This window comes from Nematolebias whitei, chromosome 11 (assembly GCF_014905685.2).
Source record: "Nematolebias whitei isolate Nwh7 chromosome 11, NemWhi1, whole genome shotgun sequence".
NCBI classification, from domain to species: Eukaryota; Metazoa; Chordata; class Actinopteri; order Cyprinodontiformes; family Rivulidae; genus Nematolebias; species Nematolebias whitei.
The window spans coordinates 22,266,186-22,289,067 of NC_056508.1; the positions used below are offsets into that span (position 1 = coordinate 22,266,186).

At 38.9% G+C, this 22,882-nt stretch overlaps 1 protein-coding gene across 1 annotated transcript in view; it reads left to right on the forward strand.

Annotated features, from left to right (window-relative positions):
- The window catches only part of LOC119416665 (metabotropic glutamate receptor 4-like), a 186,047-nt gene that overhangs the window by 147,026 nt on the left and 16,139 nt on the right, over positions 1-22,882 (forward strand). Inside the window, exons 5-6 of the mRNA XM_037683850.1 lie at positions 878-1,018; positions 18,423-18,623. Coding sequence (XP_037539778.1) covers positions 878-1,018; positions 18,423-18,623 — 342 coding nt within the window. The remainder of the gene's footprint in view (positions 1-877; positions 1,019-18,422; positions 18,624-22,882) is intronic.

Consider the following 22,882-nt stretch of genomic DNA (forward strand, 5'->3'; position numbering starts at 1 on the left):
TATATATATATATATATATATATATATATATATATATGTATAGTTTTGTCCCACCTCATTTACCACGTGTGGTGTGTATGACAAATAAATCTCTCTCTGACTCTGACTGATAAGTGTCTGTGACAACCTACCGGTATATATTCCCATAACATTCATAATCAAGGATTATCATGTAAAAATCCTCACATACGGACTCAAAGAGTTTTCTTGTAAAAGTTTTTTTCTTCACAAAATACACTTAAGATGATGGTTCAAACTTTTGAACTTGGGTTTTGTCTAAAAGTTATCAACAATTATTAGCATGTATGTTGTAAACACTTTATTTTCATTAATAAAATAGAGCTTAACTCTGATGAGACAGTTGAGCTAACAGTTATTCTGAGTGCTGGTGGGACTAAAGTGGATTTCAGTGATGTCGTATGGCCGCACTGACTCGATCTTTTTTTGTTCCTGTTGCATTTGTTTTAACATTTTTTTTTGTGTCCACACTGCATACCCACACTATATTCATGATATATTCATGATATGAATAAAACATTGTAATTGACTTTGTTAGGTCTAGCCAGTAGTTCATTAATATGGTCAAAATTAAATGGTTTCTTCAAAACGATGTAATTTAAATGGCTACAAACAACAAGCAAGTTAATAATTGTTCATGACCTTTCTACAAAATCTTATTTTAAACTATCTGAACTATTAACTAGCTTTACAATAGGAAATTATCTGAGTGTAAGGAGAAAAAAGTGAATTGTTTATCAATAAAGTGCATATAAATGGCATCAAAATGAAAGTTACTTTAACAAAACAACATCTAACACTGCTGTCAGCTGAAATGTACAAAACAGATACATTCAATTATTTTCTTAATTTCTTTTAGGTTTTGATCGATATTTCATCAGCCGGACCTTGGAGAACAACAGAAGGAATATCTGGTTTGCAGAGTTTTGGGAGAATAACTTCCAGTGCAAGCTCAGTCGACACGCTGTGAAGAAAGGATCTGGCATCAAAAAGTGTACAAGTGAGTCTGGAAAGAATAGAAGAGAAGACAGTTTCCCAGTGTGGAGCACTCAGTGACCAAGTACTGGTGTGGTGTGCCAGGAATGCTTTATGTTTGTGTAGGTGTGTCTCTACGTATGTTTGCTTGGTCTGCATGGATACAAATATTTATTGTCAGGGAGAAAATGTTGGCGTGCCTCTAATTTGAGTTAAATATAATGAGTGTAAATAGGGGAACGGGAATGTCTAATTTTGTAGGAGAAATGATTGTTCCAATTACTCGTGCACTGACTAGTTCAATTTACAGTGTCCAAAAAAAGCAATCACAAAAGTGTGCCCCCACATGCGCTGAAAACAATCAATAGCAGATTCAGTCGGCTCATTCGATAGAAATAAGCTTTCACTGAAATTACTCAGCTCTTCAGGCTCGCCCTGATCTCACTGGGTCCTTGAACGCAGCATCACTTGTCCAGACTGCATGTAAATCATGGCTCAAAGCCATTTACAGATTTATTTATTTATTTTCATTATTCTGTTCATATGCTGGGTGATTTTATAAAATCAAAACAAATATTCGTAGATGAAAAGTTCTCCATTTCACTGTTTGGTAAAGTGTATTTTTATCAGCTTCATCAAACACCTCCCCTCCTATTAGGTGTGGGAGTAGCTGAGACTGATCCCCAACACATTTTGTGAGCTTCTACAGATTGTGCAATAGCTGTTAACAATGTTACAAATAACTGTATGGAGTCAATTTTGTTTGTCTGTTAGCAAAATATGTCATGAACCACTAGATCGATCTTAATGACACATTCAGGAAATAATCATTCATTGTGCATCTACAACCGATTAACTTTTGGAGCCAACCAAATTGAAGAAGTACGTCACAGCCAATCAACATTAGCCAGCACAGAAATGGCTATAACTCAGTCAATTTAAAGGATATTAATTTCATTTTCATTTTGTTCATTTAACCACATTTAAAACCTCATTGAGATAAAGATCTCATTTGCGAGAGAGACCCGAGTTAAAATGAATGTATTCACTATAGTTTGAGTGTGACATCTCAACTGCAAATGATATCATTTTCAAGATGTGGCCAAATGGGCTTCTACGCAGTCGTTTCTACATACAAGATGATTTTAGTCTAATACTCTAAGATAAAATAAAAAACAAACCTTATGCATGTCTTCAATGAATGTTAGTCCTTTAATATTTAAAAAAAAAATCTGTTACTTGTTTTTGTAGTTTGTTTATTTTGATTGTTCTTTTTCCACAACTAAACCCACAGCTTTGAATTTTCTCCTGGAAATTAAGGTCCCAAACCCATTTAACTCAGCGATCTATCACTTCGACCCACCCCTCTGGTTTGTATGTTCACGTCAAGGCCAAGACTGTCCTCCCTCTTTCAGGAATAAAGGATGGAGCAAAGTGAAAGGCTGATCTTGTCCGTCGAAACAGCAGAAGAGATACAATTAAAACATGTGCAGATAGAAACTTTTAGTCAGTTTATGAATGCACGTTGCAAATGATTGAGCGTATATTAATTCTGATTATTTTAACATAAACTAAGGTTAACAATGCGTTTTGCTAGTTACATAAATGTCTTTTTTATTTTTTATTATATAAATATTTTGCTAATTCATCTTTAAAAAAAAAAAAATACTTTACAGTTTTCAATGAACTTTTTTAAGTTAATGAAAATACAGTTATCCAATCAGATTCTATAAAATTTCCATCTCCAGGCAGAAACATGTTTACAGGAGCTTTCTTACTGGTTAGAAGTTCACTGTCAGGACAGGCTGGTGAGCTGAGTCAGCATCCTCAGGATGAGTTTGTTTTATAACTGACAGGAAAATCAACCAATCACAGTGTTGATGTCGAGCGACTTGGAACCTTCAGGAAAGACCTCTATTCAGAAAACCACACTGAAATTATAGTTGTTCTAAATATCCCATTTATGATAACATTGATCATTTCCAATAATGCCGTTATATTATGGTTTCATTACATGATGACATTTTACAGAAACAATATGGGTCGCTGTTAAATTTCAGCTTGAATTATTGAAATGACATGTTATACTTGAACACATGGCCGGTGAGCAGTTGGACCTGTTGAGTAGTTTTGGGACAGAAATGGGTGAACTTGTTCAGATTCTGTGTCCGCATAGGTTGTGGTGGTTCTGTTTAGTGTTGGGTTGGCATTTATGTTCAGGTTGTTTTAGTGACTGTAAAAAATGACAAAACAAGCCAGATGTTGAACCTGATACATAAAAAAAGGTAAAGTGCTTCATATTCAGTGAGTTTTTAAATCATGAAACTGAATGTAAATTAATGTAATTAGACCAGGACTCAGTAGCATATTTGACATTAACATTTATTAAGTTGCTACAATATTTTTATTTATTTTATTTACCCTTTATTTATACAGGTAGTCTCATTGAGCCATGAGAACTCATTTTCAAGAGAGACCTGTTTAGGGTCTAGGGTTTAGGGTGGGCGTTAAGGGCCTTGCTCAGGGGCCCAGAGTGAGGCCTAACTCACAACCTAACTCAAGGCCCAGCTTTTATACTCATGGTTTGCCACAGCATTGATTTCAACAACACTCTCGGAGTTGAAAAATCTATTTTGTTTTGAATTTTAAAGAAGCTCCTCTTTCAGTCACTTGGTTTAGGCTCATTGGTTTCAAATTGTTACTTACAAAATAAAATCCTCCAAACACAAAAGTTACTGTATTACAAAATGTGTGGCATACCAAAAAATTGTTAAGATTTGAACACTTCCACATAAAAAAATTTAAATAAATAACAAAAATAAATGAATAAACACTAGATTTGCATCCATCTATTTTCTTTAACTGTTTCTTCTTTTCAGGTCAACTTGTGCAAAATGATTAAATTTGTCATAAAAAAAAAAAAAAAAGAGAACAAAAGATTATTAGCCACATAAAGGACATGCATGTTTTTGGCCTGTGGGAGGAAACCCAAGTACCCGGAGCAAACCCATGCCTGCACAGAGAGAACATGCAAACTCCACCCAGAAAGGAACCTGACTGGGATTTGAACCAGGATAACCTGCTTGCTGAGAGGCAGCAGCTCTACCAGCTGAGCCACTGCACTGCCCTACTTAACATAATGGTTAAATAAATTAAAAATAAGAATAAAAATGTTTCTGCTTTCAAACCAACCAAACATTCACTTCAGTTCATTTCAGTTCAGTTTATTTCTATAGCACCAAGTCACAACAGAAGTCATCTCAGGGCACTGAACAGAAACATTCCCATACATTATACATGACAATTAGTAAAGTTATACATCTAAGGAAGGAAGCATGAGTCATCAGGGCTGCCAGATGCAAGTAGATACCTCCCTGGTCAGGTGCTTGAATTTCAGTGCTTAACACAATCAAAGCAACATTTCTTGAATCTAATGAGAATATTAAACATTGTAGTTTGGCAGAACATACTGTATAAAACATACTATTTAATGAGTTGAAGGCTGTTAGTGGAAAAAAAAAAATCTTCACCTACTGTCAGACTGCAGCTGCAGCAAATAGTTTTATTTATTTATTTATTTATTTATTTTTGATTGACGGCTGTTTAATGGGCACCATAGTGGCACAACTGGTAGAGCTGCTGCCTCTCAGCGAGCAGGTCCCCGGTTCAAATCCCGGTCCAGAGGTCTTTCTGGGTGGAGCTAGCAAGTTCTCTCCGTGCATGTGTGCGTTTTCTCTGGGTACTCCGGTTTCCTCCCACAGACCAAAAACATGCATGTTAGGCTGATTGGTAACTCTAAATTGTCTCTAGGTGTGCGTGAGGGAGTGAATGGTTTGTCTCTATGTGTCCCTGTGATGGACTTGCAACCCGTCCAGGGTGTCCCCCGCCCCTCACACAGTGATTGCTGGACATGGGCACCCCCGTGACCCAAAATGGAAGAAGCGGGTCAAAGATAATGGATGGACGGCTGTTTAATTTTCCTCCTGCACTGATAGTGGACATGTTTTTAGAAACAACAGAATGAAAAGGTGTTTGTTATGGTTGTCAACTGAAATCTGCGAACCTTTTCATATTAATGGCATTACAGAAAATAATAATAATAATTATTGCTTTATACTCCAATAATCAATGACAGATTTCATACAGAGTCAGACTAACTACTGTGTTCCACTTTATCTTCTAAATATTCAGTGCATCCCTTAATATAATTTCGCATAATTTCACCACATCAACATTTTAGAATACTCACAGATAATGTGAACACATAGTGGATTAGTGACTTGATGATAAAGCTGTAGATAACCTTTACACACCAAAAATTTAAATATATATAAAAAGAAACTCACTTTCAGCTCATACGAGGACTGTGTTTGCCATAAAAGTACAGAATTCAAGTGCAATAAAAACATTTCTCATGTTGTCAGTCCATGCAACAGGTTTGCAACTAATTGACATGCAATAATGCATCTCTGGAATGTCTGTAGGTAGCAGAACTAAGTAATATCCACAGCATAACAAGCTAATAAGCTAACAAACCATGACTTTGTTTGTCCTGATACACGAGCATACTGTATCTGACAAGTCCCTGAGCTCCCGAGTGTCTGTTCAATATTCTGCAGGCTACAAGCTGTAGATTTGTATGCACAGGAAGTGTTGACAGCAGCCAGTCTGTACAAGACATGGCATCATGAGCTCAGGTAAATCGTGTAAATACATTTATGGGACTTACCTGTATAAATAAAGGTTGATTGATTGATTTACACAGAATAATCTCAGCTGTAGCTACTGTCAGAATGGCTCACTGCTTCAAACAAGCCAACCATCTTCATACAGCAAAATGCACATTTGAATGACATGTAAATGCAAATGTGCGTAAATGTTATTAAAAGCAACCTAAAGAATACGACTATATAAGCATAGATAATATATAAGCATATACTTTACGTAAACATCAATCCATTGAAACAACATAGTCTAATTCAGTGGAATACTGGATGAACTGGGTAAAAACCTGTCAAAAACATAGGAATATATTTGACTCTGCAAAATACGACAAAATGCCTGTAGGGGGAAAACATTAAGAACAAAAACAGCATGTCTTGACATTTCAGACACATTTTTCAGTTGTCAGCGTCGGCACAGACATGCTAACCAATCCAGCTGTGTACAGAGCCTTAGTAACAGCTTGTTTTTACTATGTGCTTGCAACTGTCACTGTTGAACAAGTCAGATTTTTTGTTTGTTTATTTTATCCATTTAGGAATAAGGACTATATTTTGGGCTTTGAGCGAGATGGAAGCTGATCATAAACCTTAGACTTGTATTAAAATTCTACTCCTCATAGAGGAAGTAGAAGCGCAGCCATTTCAGTGTCTACACAGAATGCTGTCAGCAGTGGTGGTCAGTAACGAAGTATATTTACTTGAGTAGTGTACTTAAGTACAGTTTCTGAGTATCTATAGTTTACTTCCATTTATGTTTTTGGGAACTTATGACTTTCACTACATTTCTAGGAAGCTTCTCGTTCCTTTTGGCTCAGCTTTGTAATCCACTGTTGATGTTTTTCTTTTTGTCCAGATGTTGATTCAGGTATTATGCTCGATTCATCTGAGCAGAACATTCATTGTTTTTTAAGCTTCTTTGTTAAGTATGGCAGTACTTTCAGTTATCAGTGTTACTGCTTCCTCTCCTGTGAGTCTGTGCACTCCTGTGTATTTATATAGAAATAAACATGAAAAATTCAGGCGAGGATACATTTTTCTTTTTTTGTGTGTGTGTTACAAACTTTATAGCTACATAATAATCACAGTCAATGCATTTTTTGACTGCAAAGATAAATTAAAACATAGTTTGACATCTTCATAAAGAGACCAAGCTTTTGCATGTACACCAAAGGGTTCAAGAACAGAAGCTGATTTAATTTGGGTATAATTTTTCAGGAGTTTTGGGATATTTAGGTATGGCCAGTTAAGAGGTTGAGTTGTTACTGTCATAATATGTATTTTTACAGACAAACAATGCAGTGTATGAATACTGAAGCTGAGGAAAAGACTAAATGTGCATCATCTGTTAGGATAGCCATGACTTTCCACAAACATGTAAAATGCAGGGAAGATATTTGTAGTTTACAGTTTTATTAAGGCATGTGGTGTTAGAGTGGTTCTGCATGTCAATACATCATCAGGTGGTTTCAGAGAGTTACAAGGTTCTGTAAAATCACTCAAAACAATACAGCAATGTACTGATATTAGAAAATATAATTTATACTTTTAAATACTTGAATATTTTTAAACGCATGTACATTTGAATACTTAAGTATTTTCAAAAGAATGTACTTCAGTAATTTAACTTGAGTAAACTTTTGACTGAGCAACTTTTACTTGAAGTTGAGTAAGATTTTTACCATGAGTATCAATACTTTTACTTAAGTACTAGAAATGAGTACTTTGTCCACCACTGGGTGTCAGAACTATTGTTAAGTCCCACCTCTCCATATAAACAACATTTTGCTCTTGAGAAAGTAAAATGAAAAATGCACCTCATAAGTATTTTCACATGCAGATTATTGTTTCTTCACAGGGTCCTTGCTGCTCTATGTTCAAATATTACTTTTTAAAATAAGTTAAGGTTAGTTTGTCCAAAACAGTGCATTTTGTTTCTAGAATTGTTTTTTTTTCTTAAAAGATTTCAATTGAAGTGTAAAAGATGTTTTATTTATTTGAATGTGAAGTGGTTATACTGTGGCCCTGTGATGGACTTGTGACCTGTCCAGGGTGTCCCCCACCTCTCGCACAGTGATTGCTGGACATGGGCACCAGTGACCCTCGTGACCCAAAAATGAAGAAGCGGGTAAAATATAATGTTATGGATGGACATTTATATTGTTCCATCAGCTAATGCCAATGAGCTACCAATACTCACTGTTCACCATACTGGTGTTTTACATGCATTGTTGGAACAGCTAGCCTAAAACATATTCTCTGTGCAAAATGACTGAAATACAGGAGAAAACAAGTTGAACATATTTCTTAAAATATGGCATTTCTAAAACTTTTGGAATATTTAACATTAGCATCACTGGAAACAATTCTGTGGGGAATGGTGGTGCAGAAGTAGAGAAGGTGAGCATGTGATCAGAAGGTTGCCGGTTCAAATCCCCGTGCCAACAACATCAAAATTTGAGTAGCAAAGGTCAAGATAAGGTTGCCACTTTATTATTCCCACAGGAAATTGTTGCAAGCACCCACACGTGCCTCCATTCTCATTTACCCCCACACTGGACCCTTAACAACAACAACAACAACAACAACAAAAAAAAAACATTAGTGTGAAAAAATTAAAGGTAACATTGAAAAGACCAGTTTTCTTTCAGCTGCTCCCTTCTTCAGGGGTCGCCACAGCGAACTAACTCACACCAAGACATGGCAATTGTTTTTACCCTTCCTGATGCAACCACAGACCACGGAGCTACCACAGCCCTCTGTGTGGAGCAGAGAACTAGGGTACCCAGGGGAGTAGATGATAGTTGTTAAGGGCCTTGCTCAAGGGCCCAGAGTGGGGCAAATGAAGGTGGAGGCAGGTGTGGGTGTTTTACCTTTCCCACTCACATTTTGATTTTGTCGATAAGTGGAGTTGAACCAGCAACCTTTCGATCCCAGGTCCACCTTCTCTAACCTTTGCACCACCAGTCCCTCCATTGAAAAGACCAGTGGTATAAATGTTTTTTTTTAGACAAAAGCCAACTAATTGTATTCCAACAAATCAAAGTAGGCTTGTCCATTAAACTGGCTCCTGGGAATTATGACAGAGCTATAAGAGCTAACTTTGACAAAACTTGGAAGTTTTATTTACAAGTGTATTATTTTTAGGAAAAATGTTGCCCTGCAGCAGATTTTTTAATATTCACCTCTTTATTGCAGGTTGAATCATCTTTGTGACATTTATATTGTACATTAAAGCTAATAAGATTATCATTGGATGTGCATTATAAAGTTAATTGTAGGACTATATCAGCCACATTGGACACAAGATCAATAGCACACATTTTTGATAAAGTAATACAAATAACTGCCTCAGATTTTCATTTGCCCTGTTTTAACTTTACTTTGTTATGCTCCTCATTTTTTTATTGACCATCTTTCAAGGCTGTGAGCATAAAGGATCCCAGAGTGTGTAGATGATGTGCGTGTGATTGTTTGTCTGCCAGCAAACTGGAGAGATTTTAATGAAACCCTCAGAAAGTTATCTTCAGTTGCACATCTACAATTTAACTTTTGAAGTCAACCTGATTCAAGAGGCTGCCTCCACTTATTCACTTTTGCATATACACACATGACTATATCTCTGGAAATGTTACAGCTAATGAGCTCAAATTTGTAGTAATAGCTGAGAGTGATCTTCAGCACATATTCTGAGCACTAACAAGTTGCACAACACACCTGTGTAAATCTTTGGCATACAATACAGCAAGCATTGTGCCATTAAAAAATACTCTTTTGTTTTTCCTGTTTTTAACATGTATTTTCCTCCACATTTTACACAGAAAGATTTTCAACCATTCGTTAACTACATATGCTTTTCTTGTAAAAAGGTTGCAGGAGAGATTGAAATTCTCCAACCATGCATCAGGAGAAACACAATGTACACCTGCTTTGCTTTACAATGTCATTATACTATCCATCCATCCATTCATTATCTTTTACCTGCTTCTTCCATTTTGGGTCACGGGGGTTGCCGGCATCCATGTCCAGCAATCACTGTGCGAGGGGCAGGGTACACCCTGGACAGGTCGCAAGTCCATCACAGGGACACATAGAGACAAACAAGACAAACAACCATTCACTCACTCAGTCACACCTAGGGACAATTTAGAGTTACCAATCAGCCTAACATGCATGTTTTTGGTCTGTGGGAAGAAACCGGAGAACCCAGAGAAAACCCACGCATGCACAGAGAGAACATGCAAACTCCACCTAGAAAGGCCCCTGGACTGGGATTTGAACCAGCAACCTTCTTGTTGAGAGGCAGCAGCTCTACCAGTTGTGCCACCATGCTGCTGCCATTAGACTAACATAAGAAAAATAGACAAACATGCAGGCACATTTCAATTAAACAGATATACAAATTTAGAAACAATATTGGATATTTTTAGAATAAGGACAAAATGCCTGTAGTTCAAATGCAGAAACATGTTATGAAACAACTGTACAAAGTTGTAGAGCTAAAAACCATTGTAAAATTTAAAATCTAACTAAACAAAACATGTTTGTGAATGTCTGTTCATTTCTCATGAACTATAATAGTCATAAAATCATGTTGTATTTCTGTCAGAGCAATAAAGCATGTTCAAGTTTGAAGGTGACTTTATTGTCATTCGCATCACACGTGGCATGTGAGGTTGAACAAAATTGTGCACTCAAGGTCACAGTTACAGTATACCCCAAAATAGCATAAATATAAAGTATAAAAAGAAACAGTATAGGATCTATGATAAACACTAAGCAATAAAAATATAATTTAATAAGGTATATTAAACAGAAGTCTGAACATGAGTTTGTTGTGAGCACATGGGTATGAATATAGCAACTTAATTTCCCTGATTTTTATTTTATTTTTTCTTTCAGTGATTATCCTGGTAGCAGCACGGTGGCGCAACTGGTAGAGCTGCTGCCTCTCAGTGAGAAGGTCCCTGGTTCAAACCCCGGTCCAGGGGCCTTTCTGGGTGGAGTTTGCATGTTCTCTCCGTGCATGCGTGGGTTTTCTCCGGGTGCTCCGGTTTCCTCCCACAGACCAAAAACATGCATGTTAGGCTGATTGGTAACTCTAAATTGTCCCTAGGTGTGAGTGAGAGAGTGAATGATTGTTTGTCTCGTTTGTCTCTATGTGGCCCTGTGATGGACTTGCGACCCGTCCAGGGTGTACCCCGCCTCTCGCACAGTGATTGCTGGACATGGGCACCAGCGACCCCCGTGACCCAAAATGGAACAAACGGGTAAAGAAAATGGATGGATGGATGGATGATTATCCTGGTTAGGGATTCATGAGGATGCCGGTCAGACCTGGCAGGCCCAATTGTATTGTGAGGGTTTGCTGGGAATGTCTGGCAGAGTCTCCAGGGAGACGGAGCTTTAACTCCCACCTCCGGGAGAACTTTGAACATGTTCCGGGGGAGGTGGGGAACATTGAGTTTGAGTCGGCCATGTTCCGTGCCTCTAATGTCTAGGCGGCTTACTGGAGCTGCTCCGCAAGGTTGTCGGTGCCTGTCGCAGCAGCAACCTTTGAACCCGGTGGTGGACACCAACGGTGAGGGATGCTGTCATGCTGAAGAAGGAGTTCCATCGGGCCTTTATGGCCTGTGGGACCCTGGAAGCAGCTGATGGTTACCAGCAGTTCAAGAGACAAGCGGCTCGGGTGGTCACTGAGGCAAAAACTCGGGCATGGGAGGAGTTCGGCGAGGCCATGGAAAATGACTTCCGCATGGCTTTGAGGCAATTCTGGTCCATCATCTGGCATCTCGGGGGGGGGAAGCAGTACACCACCAACACTGTTTATAGTAGGGGTGGTGTACTGCTGACCTCAACTCGGGATGTCGTGGGTCGGTGGGCAGAATACTTTGAAGACCTCCTCAGTCCCACCGGCATGTCTTCCACTGAGGAAGCGGTGCCTGGGGACTCTGGTTCAGTCCCTCCAATCTCTGGTGCTGAGGTCACCGAGGTGGTTAAAAAGCTCCTCAATGGCAGGGCCCCAGGGGTGGATGAGATTCACCCGGAGTTCCTTAAGGCTCTGGATGTTGTAGTGTTGTGTTGGCTTAAGCGACTCTGCAATATTGCGTGGACATCGGGGGAAGTTCCCCTGGATTGGCAGACCGGGGTGGTGGTCCCCTATTCAGAATACGTAGAGTGTGTTCCAACTACAGAGGGATCACACTCTTAAGCCTCCCTGGTAAGGTCTATTCAGGGGTTCTGGAGAGGAGGGTCCATCGGATAGTTGAACCTCGGATTCGGGAGGAGCAGTGTGGTTTTCGTCCAGGTCGTGGAACACTGGACCAGCTCTACACTCTCAGGATGGTCCTGGAAGGTGCGTGGGAGTTTGCCCAACCAGCCTACATGTGCTTTGTGGACTTGGAGAAGGTGTTTGACCGCGGCCCTCGGGGAACCCTGTGGGGAGCACTCTGGGAGTATGGGGTACCGGGCCCTTTGATACAGGCTGTTAGGTCCTTGTATGACTGGTGTCAGAGCCTGGTCTGCATTGCTGGCAGTAAGTCGGGCTTGTTCCCGTTGAGAGTTGGACTCCGCCAAAGTTGCGCTTTGTCACAGATTCTGTTCATAACTTTTATGGACAGAATTTCTAGTCGCAACCAAGGTGTTGAGGGGATCCGTTTTGGTGGCCTTAGGATTGAGTCTCTGCTTTTTGCAGATGATGTAGTCCTATTGGCTTCATCAGATCGTGATCTACAGCTTTCGCTGGAGCGGATCGCAGCCGAGTACGACACGGCCGGGATGAAGATCAGTTCCTCCAAATCCAAGACCATAGTCTTGAGCCAGAAAAGGGTAGAGTGCTCTCTCCGGGTCAGGGAAGAGGTCCTGCCCCAAGTGGAGGAGTTCAAGTATGTTGGGGTCTTGTTCACGAATGAGGGAAAAATGGAACGTGAGATCGATAGGCGGATAAGTGCAGTATCTGCAGTGAAGTGGGCGCTGTACAGGTCTGTCGTGGTGAAGAGAGAGCTGTGTCAAAAGGCGAAGCTCTCAATTTACCGATCGATCTACGTTCCTACCCTCATCTATGGTCATGAGCTTTGAGTTGTGACCGAAAGAACGAGATCTCGGATACAAGCAGCCAAAATGAGTTTTCTCTGCAGGGTGTCTGGGCTCTCCCTTAGAGATAGGGTGAGAAGCTTGATCATCCAGGAGGGATTCATAGTAGAGCCACTGCTTCTCCACATCGAGAGGGGCCAGTTGAGGTGGCTCGGGCATCTGGTTAGGATGTCTCCTGGATGCTTCCCTGGAGAGGTGTTCCGGACATGTCCCACCGGGAGGAGACCCAGAAGAAGACCCAGGACACGCTGGAGGGACTAGGTTTCTCGGCTGGCCTGGGAATGCCTCGGGATTCCCCCAGAGGAGCTGGCCCAAGTGGCTGGGGAGAGGAAAGTTTGGGCATCCCTACTTAAGCTGCTACCCCCGTGACCCGACCCTGGATAAGCGGAAGACAATGGATGGGATTCATGAGTCTAACAGCCTCAGGGTAGAAGCTGTTCCTCATTCTAGTGGTTCTGCACTTAATGCTCCTCAACCTCCTGCCTGAGGGGAGCAGAGCAAAAAGCGTGTGTGTTCGGTGAGTGGGGTCCTTCATGATGCAGGTGGCCCTCTTCCTGCATCTGGAGGTGTAGATGTCTGTGATGGTGGTGTAGAGGGATATGGGGCTGGATATATACTTTGTATATTGTAAATGATCAGTTATGAGTTAAGCTCATGGAATATGCATTTATTATGCAAATAACCTCGTTGTGTGGGCACCACCTCTCTTTTAGAGGAAAAATCAGTCTCTATTTAATCCGAAATTAAATGTAAACTGAAACGTGAGTTCTTTCTCGTGTTTAAAGGGCATCAAATCCGTTAATACACACAGATATGCCAAAATAATCACAAATTCAGTTGATTTTATGTATTTTATTATAAAAATAATAATCTGTGATATATGTGAAGAAAATTATGCATAACAAACAAATGAATAACAAATAGCTTTCTATCAAAGGTCTAATTGATTATTCAAATCAGTGAAACTTAAAAAGGCAGATTTTGGACTGGTTCTGTTTGTGAAGTAGTTAAAATTGTGTCTAAAGTTTGCGGTAGTTTGTCAAAGATTATACATAGTGATGTAGGTTCACCAGAAAGGCATTGAAGAGTCTCTCATACCAGAATGAGATGGTCAGGAATGGTCCAACAATTGCTTAAAAATGGTACCAGCCCAGATCTTCTGGTGACTGAGAACCTGATTTTTCCTCAAAGTTCACATGTCATCTTAGAGGGACGAGGGTCCATATGGGAGTCAGCTGGGATTTTCCATTCCTGCGGTGTGATGATTCTGGTTCGGTCAGGTTCGGTGTCTTTCTCTCGTCCTGAGACATCTGCAGAAAGGATGCTTCTCTCCTCTCTGAGTCCAGTGCAGAAACAGGGTTTCTTCTCTCCAGTTCTCTTGAGCAGAAGTGTGTTTCTCTCTGGAGTTTTCTCTCCAAACTCCCGTGAAGTCTTCTGAGATTGAGCCTCGGTGAAGTGTGTAGCAGAAGTTGAGAAGTAGATGCGCTTGTGAAAAAGTAGTGAAGAAGTGAAACTTAACTGTCTGTATTTTTCAGAGTTGAAAGTCAACCTCTCGGAAGAGGTGGTCCTAACTCTTTGTCATGTTTTTATAAAGGCCTATTAAATAAGTATAGTCCTTTTTCTCTCTACCTTAAAAGTCACTCTTCTTTTAAAAGAGAAAAATAAGACAAATGATTATCTTAAAGAGAGATTACTTAAAACAGATTTTCATGAATAAACATTCAGGTATAAAATAAAACAGAATCACTAACATGCAATGTTCATCAAAAGGTGTTGCTGTTCCTGAAAAGAAAATGTAATTAACAAAGGGTTCTTTGAAATGTGTTATCTTCATGGGAACGAGTCCTGGGAGTAATACTCCTTTTCGATAAAGGTAAAGTCAATGTAGCTAGTTCGGATGTTTTGACACTTCGATGTCAGTTGAACCAAAACTCTCATTAAAACGATCTGTTCGATTCATGGGAAATGAGTTCATATTGGCAGTGAAGTTAACACAGTGACAGTTTTTTTTTTTTTAATACATTCACATTAGTGTCAGCTAAGAAGTTTGTGAACTGAGTTGAACACCCGTAAAACAAAGTCTTTTTGCTCCAAAGGAAATAAGAGGCATCTTATTTTAAACAGTTTCAAACACAACAACATATGAATGATGTTTGTTTGAGATGAGGTGAACTCTTTTTCTGTTTGAGCTGAGATGAATTGTTTCTGAGGTGGTGTTCTTTTTCTGAGGTGGTGTTCCCCTACAGTGGGGAGGCTTTGCCCCAGCTGCCTGAGGAAGTAGAGTGTCTGATGTGCTTTCTTGATCAGGCATGTAGTGTTGTTGCTACAGGCGAGGTTGTCATTCAAATGCACACCCATATTTGTAACGGGAGACCACTTCCACCGCAGATCCTCCTTAGTTCGGTGGGGGGGGGGGGTTGTTCCTTCAGCAAAATCAATGTGACCCAGCAACATCAATTTACAGTATGTGAAAAATTAACAGGTTGGGTTGATTTTCATGTATTTATCAATGTGAATATTTGTAGTTAATAATGTTTGGATTTTGTTGCTAAGGCTCTCCAGCTTTTGCAATCCGCCTTTGACATCACCCAGTCAGATTTGCTCCATCTCAAACTTGTCCTAAATGCCAGTGAAACCAAAAAGAGGCTTTTTTTTTTAACAGGAAGTCAGTCCCAGCAGTTCTTCCTCTGATTTTATCCTCAAATGGTGTCCCTGTTGATTCCTATAAATATTTGTGTATCTTGGTCGACCCCCATCTCTCTTTTAAGCTCCACGTGGAAAACCTAGTAAGGAAATTGAAAATTAAACTGGGTTTCTTTTTCAGAAACAGATCCTGTCTAACCCTGAACGCTAGGAAACACCTTGTAATTGCGACTTTCCTTCCCTCCATCGATTACGGTGACATTATTTACATGAACACTCCTACAAGCAGCCTGTTAAGTTCCTGGCAAAAACCAAACTGTTTCTGTTTTTAGTTTTCTACACCACCTTATAATCTAGCTGTTTTTTTTTTTTTTGTTGATTTTTTTTTTTTTTTTTGCTATTTTCTTTTTGACTGTCCTTTTGGTCACTATTTTGTTTTGATTTGTAAAAAAAGAAAAATAAATTTAAATTATGTGTGTCTCTTTTATGATTGTCTATTGTTCTCATTGTTACTCACTGTTGTCATCACTCTTTGTTAAGAAATCAGGTCTCTCTTGTAAATGAGTCCCCGAGGCTCAATGGGATTAACCTGTATAAATAAAGGTTGAATGATTGAAAACTGATGTTTTTAATTAAATTATTTATTTTGCTGCTAACACTCTTATCACAAACTGATCATGCACCAGAAAAGTATTTGAGCTGTTTCCTGTCATCAAACACTTGTTTGATGCATTTATTTTCAAATATCACTCAGAATGTGTCTTTCTCATATTATTGCACCTAAATGTAATATGGTACCCATGTCTCAGTTTGCGTAGGTAACAATCTGATGGTAATCCTCATGTTTTTATAAAGAAACTTAAATTATGTTAGGCTACAAGAAAAAACAGCAATGTTTAAAAAGGCTTTAAATAAACAATGTTTAAGCAAATATCTTTACTGATATGACATGGTATTGGTTAATAAGAGCATTAGGTCATTAATTGAAAACTTGTTTAGCAAATTTCTTTAGCATTAGAACAATGCCAACTATGATTCATATACACCTGTCATAACTAATTAAAAATAACATTTACGTCTATCTGGATGGTTTTCCTCTCGTACCGTGCTGCTCTGTCAAGCTCTGCTCATGATTCATAGACGTGATGTGGCTCATGACTTTGTGAGGATAAACACTGAGATCATGTAAACAGAACTGAAGTGTCTGAATATGAAGTTTGCTGCCTTACTGAACCCCATTTCCAACACAACTCTGGGAAGGCCATTAGCTGCACAAAGACAATTAGCAGACAAGATGAGAAAAGATTTTCCTGAATAGGTTTGAGTAGGATGACGTGATGGACAGCTCAATAGGAGGGAGGCTGCAGTGAGAGACCGTTTTGAGTTTGCACAAGGATATTTTTGATTGGCGTCTTTAAGAAATGGCATACAATTACTGAACAACATCTAATTCAGTGCCAATCTGCACACAAATTGAATACAGGGAAAATATGTTGTACAATTGAGCATCTTGAAAGGTTATCATTTACTTGATTTTACACACCCAGCAGCTATTGTTTAGATTTTATATTTTCTAATATTATGCATTGAGTGTGAGGAGGTATGTGTGTTTAGCATAAATAACATATTCATATTAAATATCCATCCATCTATCCATCTTTCTTTAAAAACTTTTCCTTGTCAGGTTGCAGGGAGCTGATGTCTCGCTCCAGCAGCCGCTATAGGCTCTTCACAAAACGTCTCAGTTCGGGACTGAAACATGTTCTGGCTGCCTCCGTGTCTTCTGAATTGACAGAGGCGGCAAAGGCAGTTAAACACAGCACACTTCTGGTGCCGCCGAGTGAGGTAGTAATAGAGTTGAACCGGCTGACATGAAAATGTTTGCGGCTCAGTAATATGATGACCATCAATATGATGGAACTGGTGACAATAGTGTACAATTAAATAACTCCAAACAGATTTATTATGGATGGAATATTGATGAAGATGCACAGACACTTTGTTGTGAGTTTAAATAGTTAATGGGCTGTACCTATATAGCGCCATTTTATATTATCGAGATACTCAAAGCTCTTTACAACGCAATCAGTGTCCTCATTTACCCATTCATACAGCACTCTACTAGATCTCTACAAAGACTAATGAGAGCTTTAGATCACATTTATACACTGATGGAACACACATCAGAGGCAATGAGGGGTCCAGTGTCTTTCCCAGGAACACTTGGGCATGTGTCTGCTGGTGGAATCGAACCCCCAACTCTTGCATTGGAGGATGACTGCTATAACCACTCAGTCACAGCCGCCCCAGTTTAAAAATGTAATTTACCACAAAGAGCTAAAGTGAATTAATTCATCATGTCTTGTCCGTGCGTGATCATCACACTTTTGTTGCAGCAAGCTCCACAATATTGCTGCTGAGTTCTGCTCCACACCTCTTTTGGTTCCATGCTGTCTACTTTGTTCCTGAAAGCTCAAGTCTGTGCAAGACATGTCTGGCTTCATCTGTGATTTATGAATAACTAAAGGGAAGAGACAGACGAACTGATCTTTTCCGCCATTTTGCATAATAGTTTTATGAAAGAGCCTTATGTGTGGGAGGTGACCCTGTACAGGTTACATGTCTAGTACAGGACCACAAAGAGATAAACAATCATTCACACTCCCACTCACACCTCGAGACAAGTTAGAATTACCAATAAATATAACAATAATGTTTTTGGTCGGTGTGAGGAAATTGGTATACCTGTAGAAAACGCATTTGCACGAGAAAATCATGCTAACTCCTCATACAAAGGACCCAGGCCATAATGTGATCCAGATACCTTCTTGCTGTGATATTGTATATTTAATCACTCATCAATGTCCCGTCCCTTACGTACAATAATTCAGACACAGTTGTTTAAGATTTCAATGAACTGACCAGAAAAACTCGACGAGTCCTAAATTCTGTCTTCTTGCCGTTTCCTTTCAGATCATGAGCGGATTGGGAAAGATTCGTCCTACGAACAGGAGGGGAAGGTCCAGTTTGTTATAGATGCTGTTTACGCCATGGCTCACGCCCTGCATAACATGCACAAAGACCTCTGTCCTGGAAAGATTGGCCTTTGCTCCAAGATGGACACTATCAATGGCACACTGCTGCTCAAGTATATCCGCCACGTCAACTTTACAGGTGCGTGTTTCTACTTTCACCAAGAAAAGCACAAAAATTAGCATATTTCCTAGAACAAACGTGAAATATTATATGAAATGTGTATGAAATTTCTTTTAACAATACTTTGTTTATTCCGGCATGATATTATTTTGCTGTGTAATTCTTGCACTGGTGTTTATAGCTAACCTGTGGTTCTATGTTTGATGTGTTTTTGGGTTTGTAACATGCTTCTAGAGGCTTCTTAAGGATAAACTAGTCTCTAATTATCAAGCCATGAAATGAAACACACCAGCAACGATAAAAGGTCGAGATCAGCAGAAAGGTTAACAATCACCAACAGAGCAGCATGTTTTATCATAGCTAATGATAAGTAGAAAATGGGCTTTGTGAGATTTCTTGTCTTGTGTCTTTAGCATGAAATTTCCCCACAAGAGATCGCCTGCATCAAGTGTCCTGGTGACTGAGATGAACTAGACAGGAACACAAACATCACAACAGAGACAACCAATGAACTTTCAGCAGAGAGAGTTATTTTTTTTATTTTATTGAAAAATCAAACATCCAGTTATTTCTAGAGACAGAAATAGGTGTGGATACATTTGTGTATACATGACATGTGACGTCACCTTTTTCCATAAAACCCAGATAGATCCTCTCAGCTTTCTTACCGTTGTTGACTTTTCTAAATAAAGATGTCATTGTTATTCATCCATCCATCCGTTATCTTTTACCTGCTTCTTCCATTTTGGGTCATGGGGGTCGCCGGTGCCCATGTCCAGCATTCACTGTGCGAAGGGTGGGGTACACCCTGGACAGGTTGCAAGTCCATCACAGGGACACGTAGAGACAAACGAGACAAACAACCATTCACTCTTTCACTCACACCTAGGGATAAGTTAGAGTTACCAATCAGCCTAACATGCATGTTTTTGATCTGTGGGAGGAAACCGGAGTACCCGGAGAAAACCCATGCATGCACGGAGAGAACATGCAAACTCCACCCAGAAAAGCTCCCGGCCAGGAGACGATCCTGCAACCATCTATCTGAGAGAGAATAGCTCTGACCTGCCCTGCCACAAAAACACAGACAGTTTTTAAAATAAGAAAAACAATTAGGATTGCAGTTGTTAGTAATGAAGTTCTCTATTGAATGAACCATTGACTAGTTGAGTGTTTGAAACATGTGCTATGCTGGGATCTGCTATTTGTGTCAATGTCAGTGAAATGGGACTTCATCTCTTGCAGCTTGTTGCAGATACGAAGCCACTGAGCTGTTCTGCTGTTTGAACTGATACTTTTCACGTTTGACTTTTAAACTGAAACTAAATAAGTTTGTGCAGAATAATTCAAGGCAGTACATGTTCTTGATATTCTCATTTTCCTGGAAGTGCCATTTTAATCAGAACCGCAACTGTCTACTTTTCGTTGTAAGAGAAGGTATGTGCACAGTGTGACGTTTTAATGTGGAGCACTTTTGCTTATCTTCAGAAGTACTAAACAATAAAAAAAAATATGTATATTAAGTTGAGATTGGAAAATATAAAAATGTGGTTGATTGATTGGCATCCAAATAATTTATTTTCTAAAGTGTGTGGGATGTTTTCTTGATTTGCTTTGGGGATATGATGTTAATAGTCTCTCTTCACAAAAATGAAACACTTAAAATTATGAATTAGTTTAGAGAAATACTTTATTTTATGCACTTACAAAATCTGATTTGAAAACATAATACCCTACAAAGAGAAAAACTAATAAAAATTGGAAAGGTGAAGAGAAACCCCCTCACTACGATAAAGCAAAAGAAAAAAGTGCTTCCCCAATTAGTAATAGTACAAAAGATGCATACAAATGCAGGATGTTCACACACGTAACCTGCAGGGATGTGAAGATATAAATAATTATGCAAAATGAAGTCCCACTTAAGTCTCTGTTAGCAGCTTTAACACCTTGAGCTAATTATGCATCAGCTGAGCAGAGGGTTGTGCAATCAAGCAGAAAGCAACACGAATGCTTTGACACAGTCTCCAACCTGCTCCACCCTCACAGGTGATTAGAAAGTAATGTATCCATTTATCTACAACAATTAAAAGGTGGGATTTGGGGGTGAGGGGCAGCTATAGCAAATACAGGTACGTGACAAGAATAATTTACCACGTATGAGAAAGAAAAGAAACTTTTGGATGCAGCAACTTCTTCACCACGTTAATTCTTAAAACACCAGGGATTTCAGCAAGTGTGTTCTGTCAGTGTGTGCAGCTGGGAAGTGAGAGATTTTGTTCTACACAAATATTTACAAGGTTGTTTTTTTAAGTATTTCAAGAATATGTAATAAATTAAGGTAGGTTTTTTTTTTCTTGTAACATCTGTCAGTTTTTAGTTATCTGAAAGTAGTCATTAAAAAAGTAAAAGTAAAGAAAATTCAGATCAAGTCTGGTTTGGTTCTACATGAAGGCCTTGCTTCAGCCACTATTAGAATCAGCTCGGTGCAGTTACACACAGCAGCCGTGCCGGAAATCGGACTGGCAATCTGTTCAATCACAAGACAGCTGACAAAAGAGTCCGATGTGCCAGAAATCCAACTGACTGTCCAACAACCAGATTGTTGATTGTTCATGCAGTTAATCATATGACTCCACGACTCTCAAGCTACAAACGTTAATGATAAATGACAAAGATTTGCTTGTCCTATCTCAAATTTGGCCCAATCTGTACAACGTCTGTTTGATTTAAAGAAAACATTTACCAAAGTGCAGCTTATTGCTTAGCTTATGTCTGCATCAAGAGGAATTTAACTGCCTAAAGTGGGTGACGGTGATTGTGGCCATTAAAATGTGATGCAAAACACCTCATTTTAAAACAGTGTATGTTTTTTACAGTCACATAAAGGCCATCTCTTATAACGTTTGATTATGTAGCATGGGAAGGTTGTTGCCTTACAGGACACAATTACTGATGATTTAACTTCACAGTCATTTATTGTTCAACAGTGGAAATAATATAATGCAATAATTTGCACCTTTCTTTGTTCTTCTGTTCCTCACATACCTAAAGGACTTGTGCAAACGTCTTCTTACAGCCTATTTGTGGTAAACACACTAAAATTAAGAAAAGCTGTCGTCATCTATAAAAATAAAATAAAAAAGTACAGCTGTGGGCTATTTCGCAAGTTTTCTAAGGTTCACATGGAGATCCCAGCCTAGCTGAGTTTCATGCTTTACACGGCGGAGTATGGTGGGTCACTGTCATACCTCATAGATGTTCTGTCTGGTTCAAGCGTAAAACAGGACCATGATGCAACTGGGCCAAATCTTAGAAAAACCTGATATTAACTGACACAAAATTACCCTTATGACTAAAACTCATAACTACACTAAATATTGCACCAGACTGCTTTGAATACATTAAATGTGCAAAACAACAGGACAACATATACCACATGTAACATCATTTCCATACAACATTTGTTTAAAAAAAGTATTTTAATGCATTTGTAACTATTTAAGAAATACATTTACATAAAAGTTGAAAATACTGTTAAAAATGTTCAACCTGGGTATGATTATATAAAGAATTACATGAATGATCAAAAAAGGTTAACACCAACAAAAAAAAGAACTAAATTAAATAGACATTTAGGTTAAGTTCATCTAATGAAGATAAGGGGTTTAGTTCTAGCTGCTTTAGACAAAGTAAAAAAAACAAACGGTTGGACTTGTGACATTTATGAGATTTTGTTAGATTTATGAGCACTCAGTGTGTGCTGTGAATGACTCTCAGCTACTACCAAACCACATTTTAGATCAATTTATTTGTGATAGCCATCTTTGAAATGAGTTTATCCAAAGAGTTTATCAGTTGTACACATCATTTTTAATCTCTGAAAGTTTCATTATTTCTTCATTTCATTAAGTATTTTCCTACCAAACAAACACACACACACACACACTTACCTGGTTAAAAAAACAGTATCACCCTTTTGTCTTCAATGGCAAGTAAAAAAAAAGAACTAGGTATAGCTTTTTATAATAATGCAGCCGTTATTGTTGGTGATTAGAACAGCATTATAGTTGACAATTGTGCTGGTGGAGCAAGATTTCCTGCCTAATGGATATTGACAGGAAAGTGTTGCACTTTGCAATGTTTTCCTCTCAGTCCTGTCTTATGAGTCAAATCCTGTTTAACTGTTCCTGACTGCTTATTTCTGTGTCAGCTAGGTGGGAATAGGTGGTTCGAGGGGGTACTTATATATATGTATGTATATATAAGATCGGAAGACA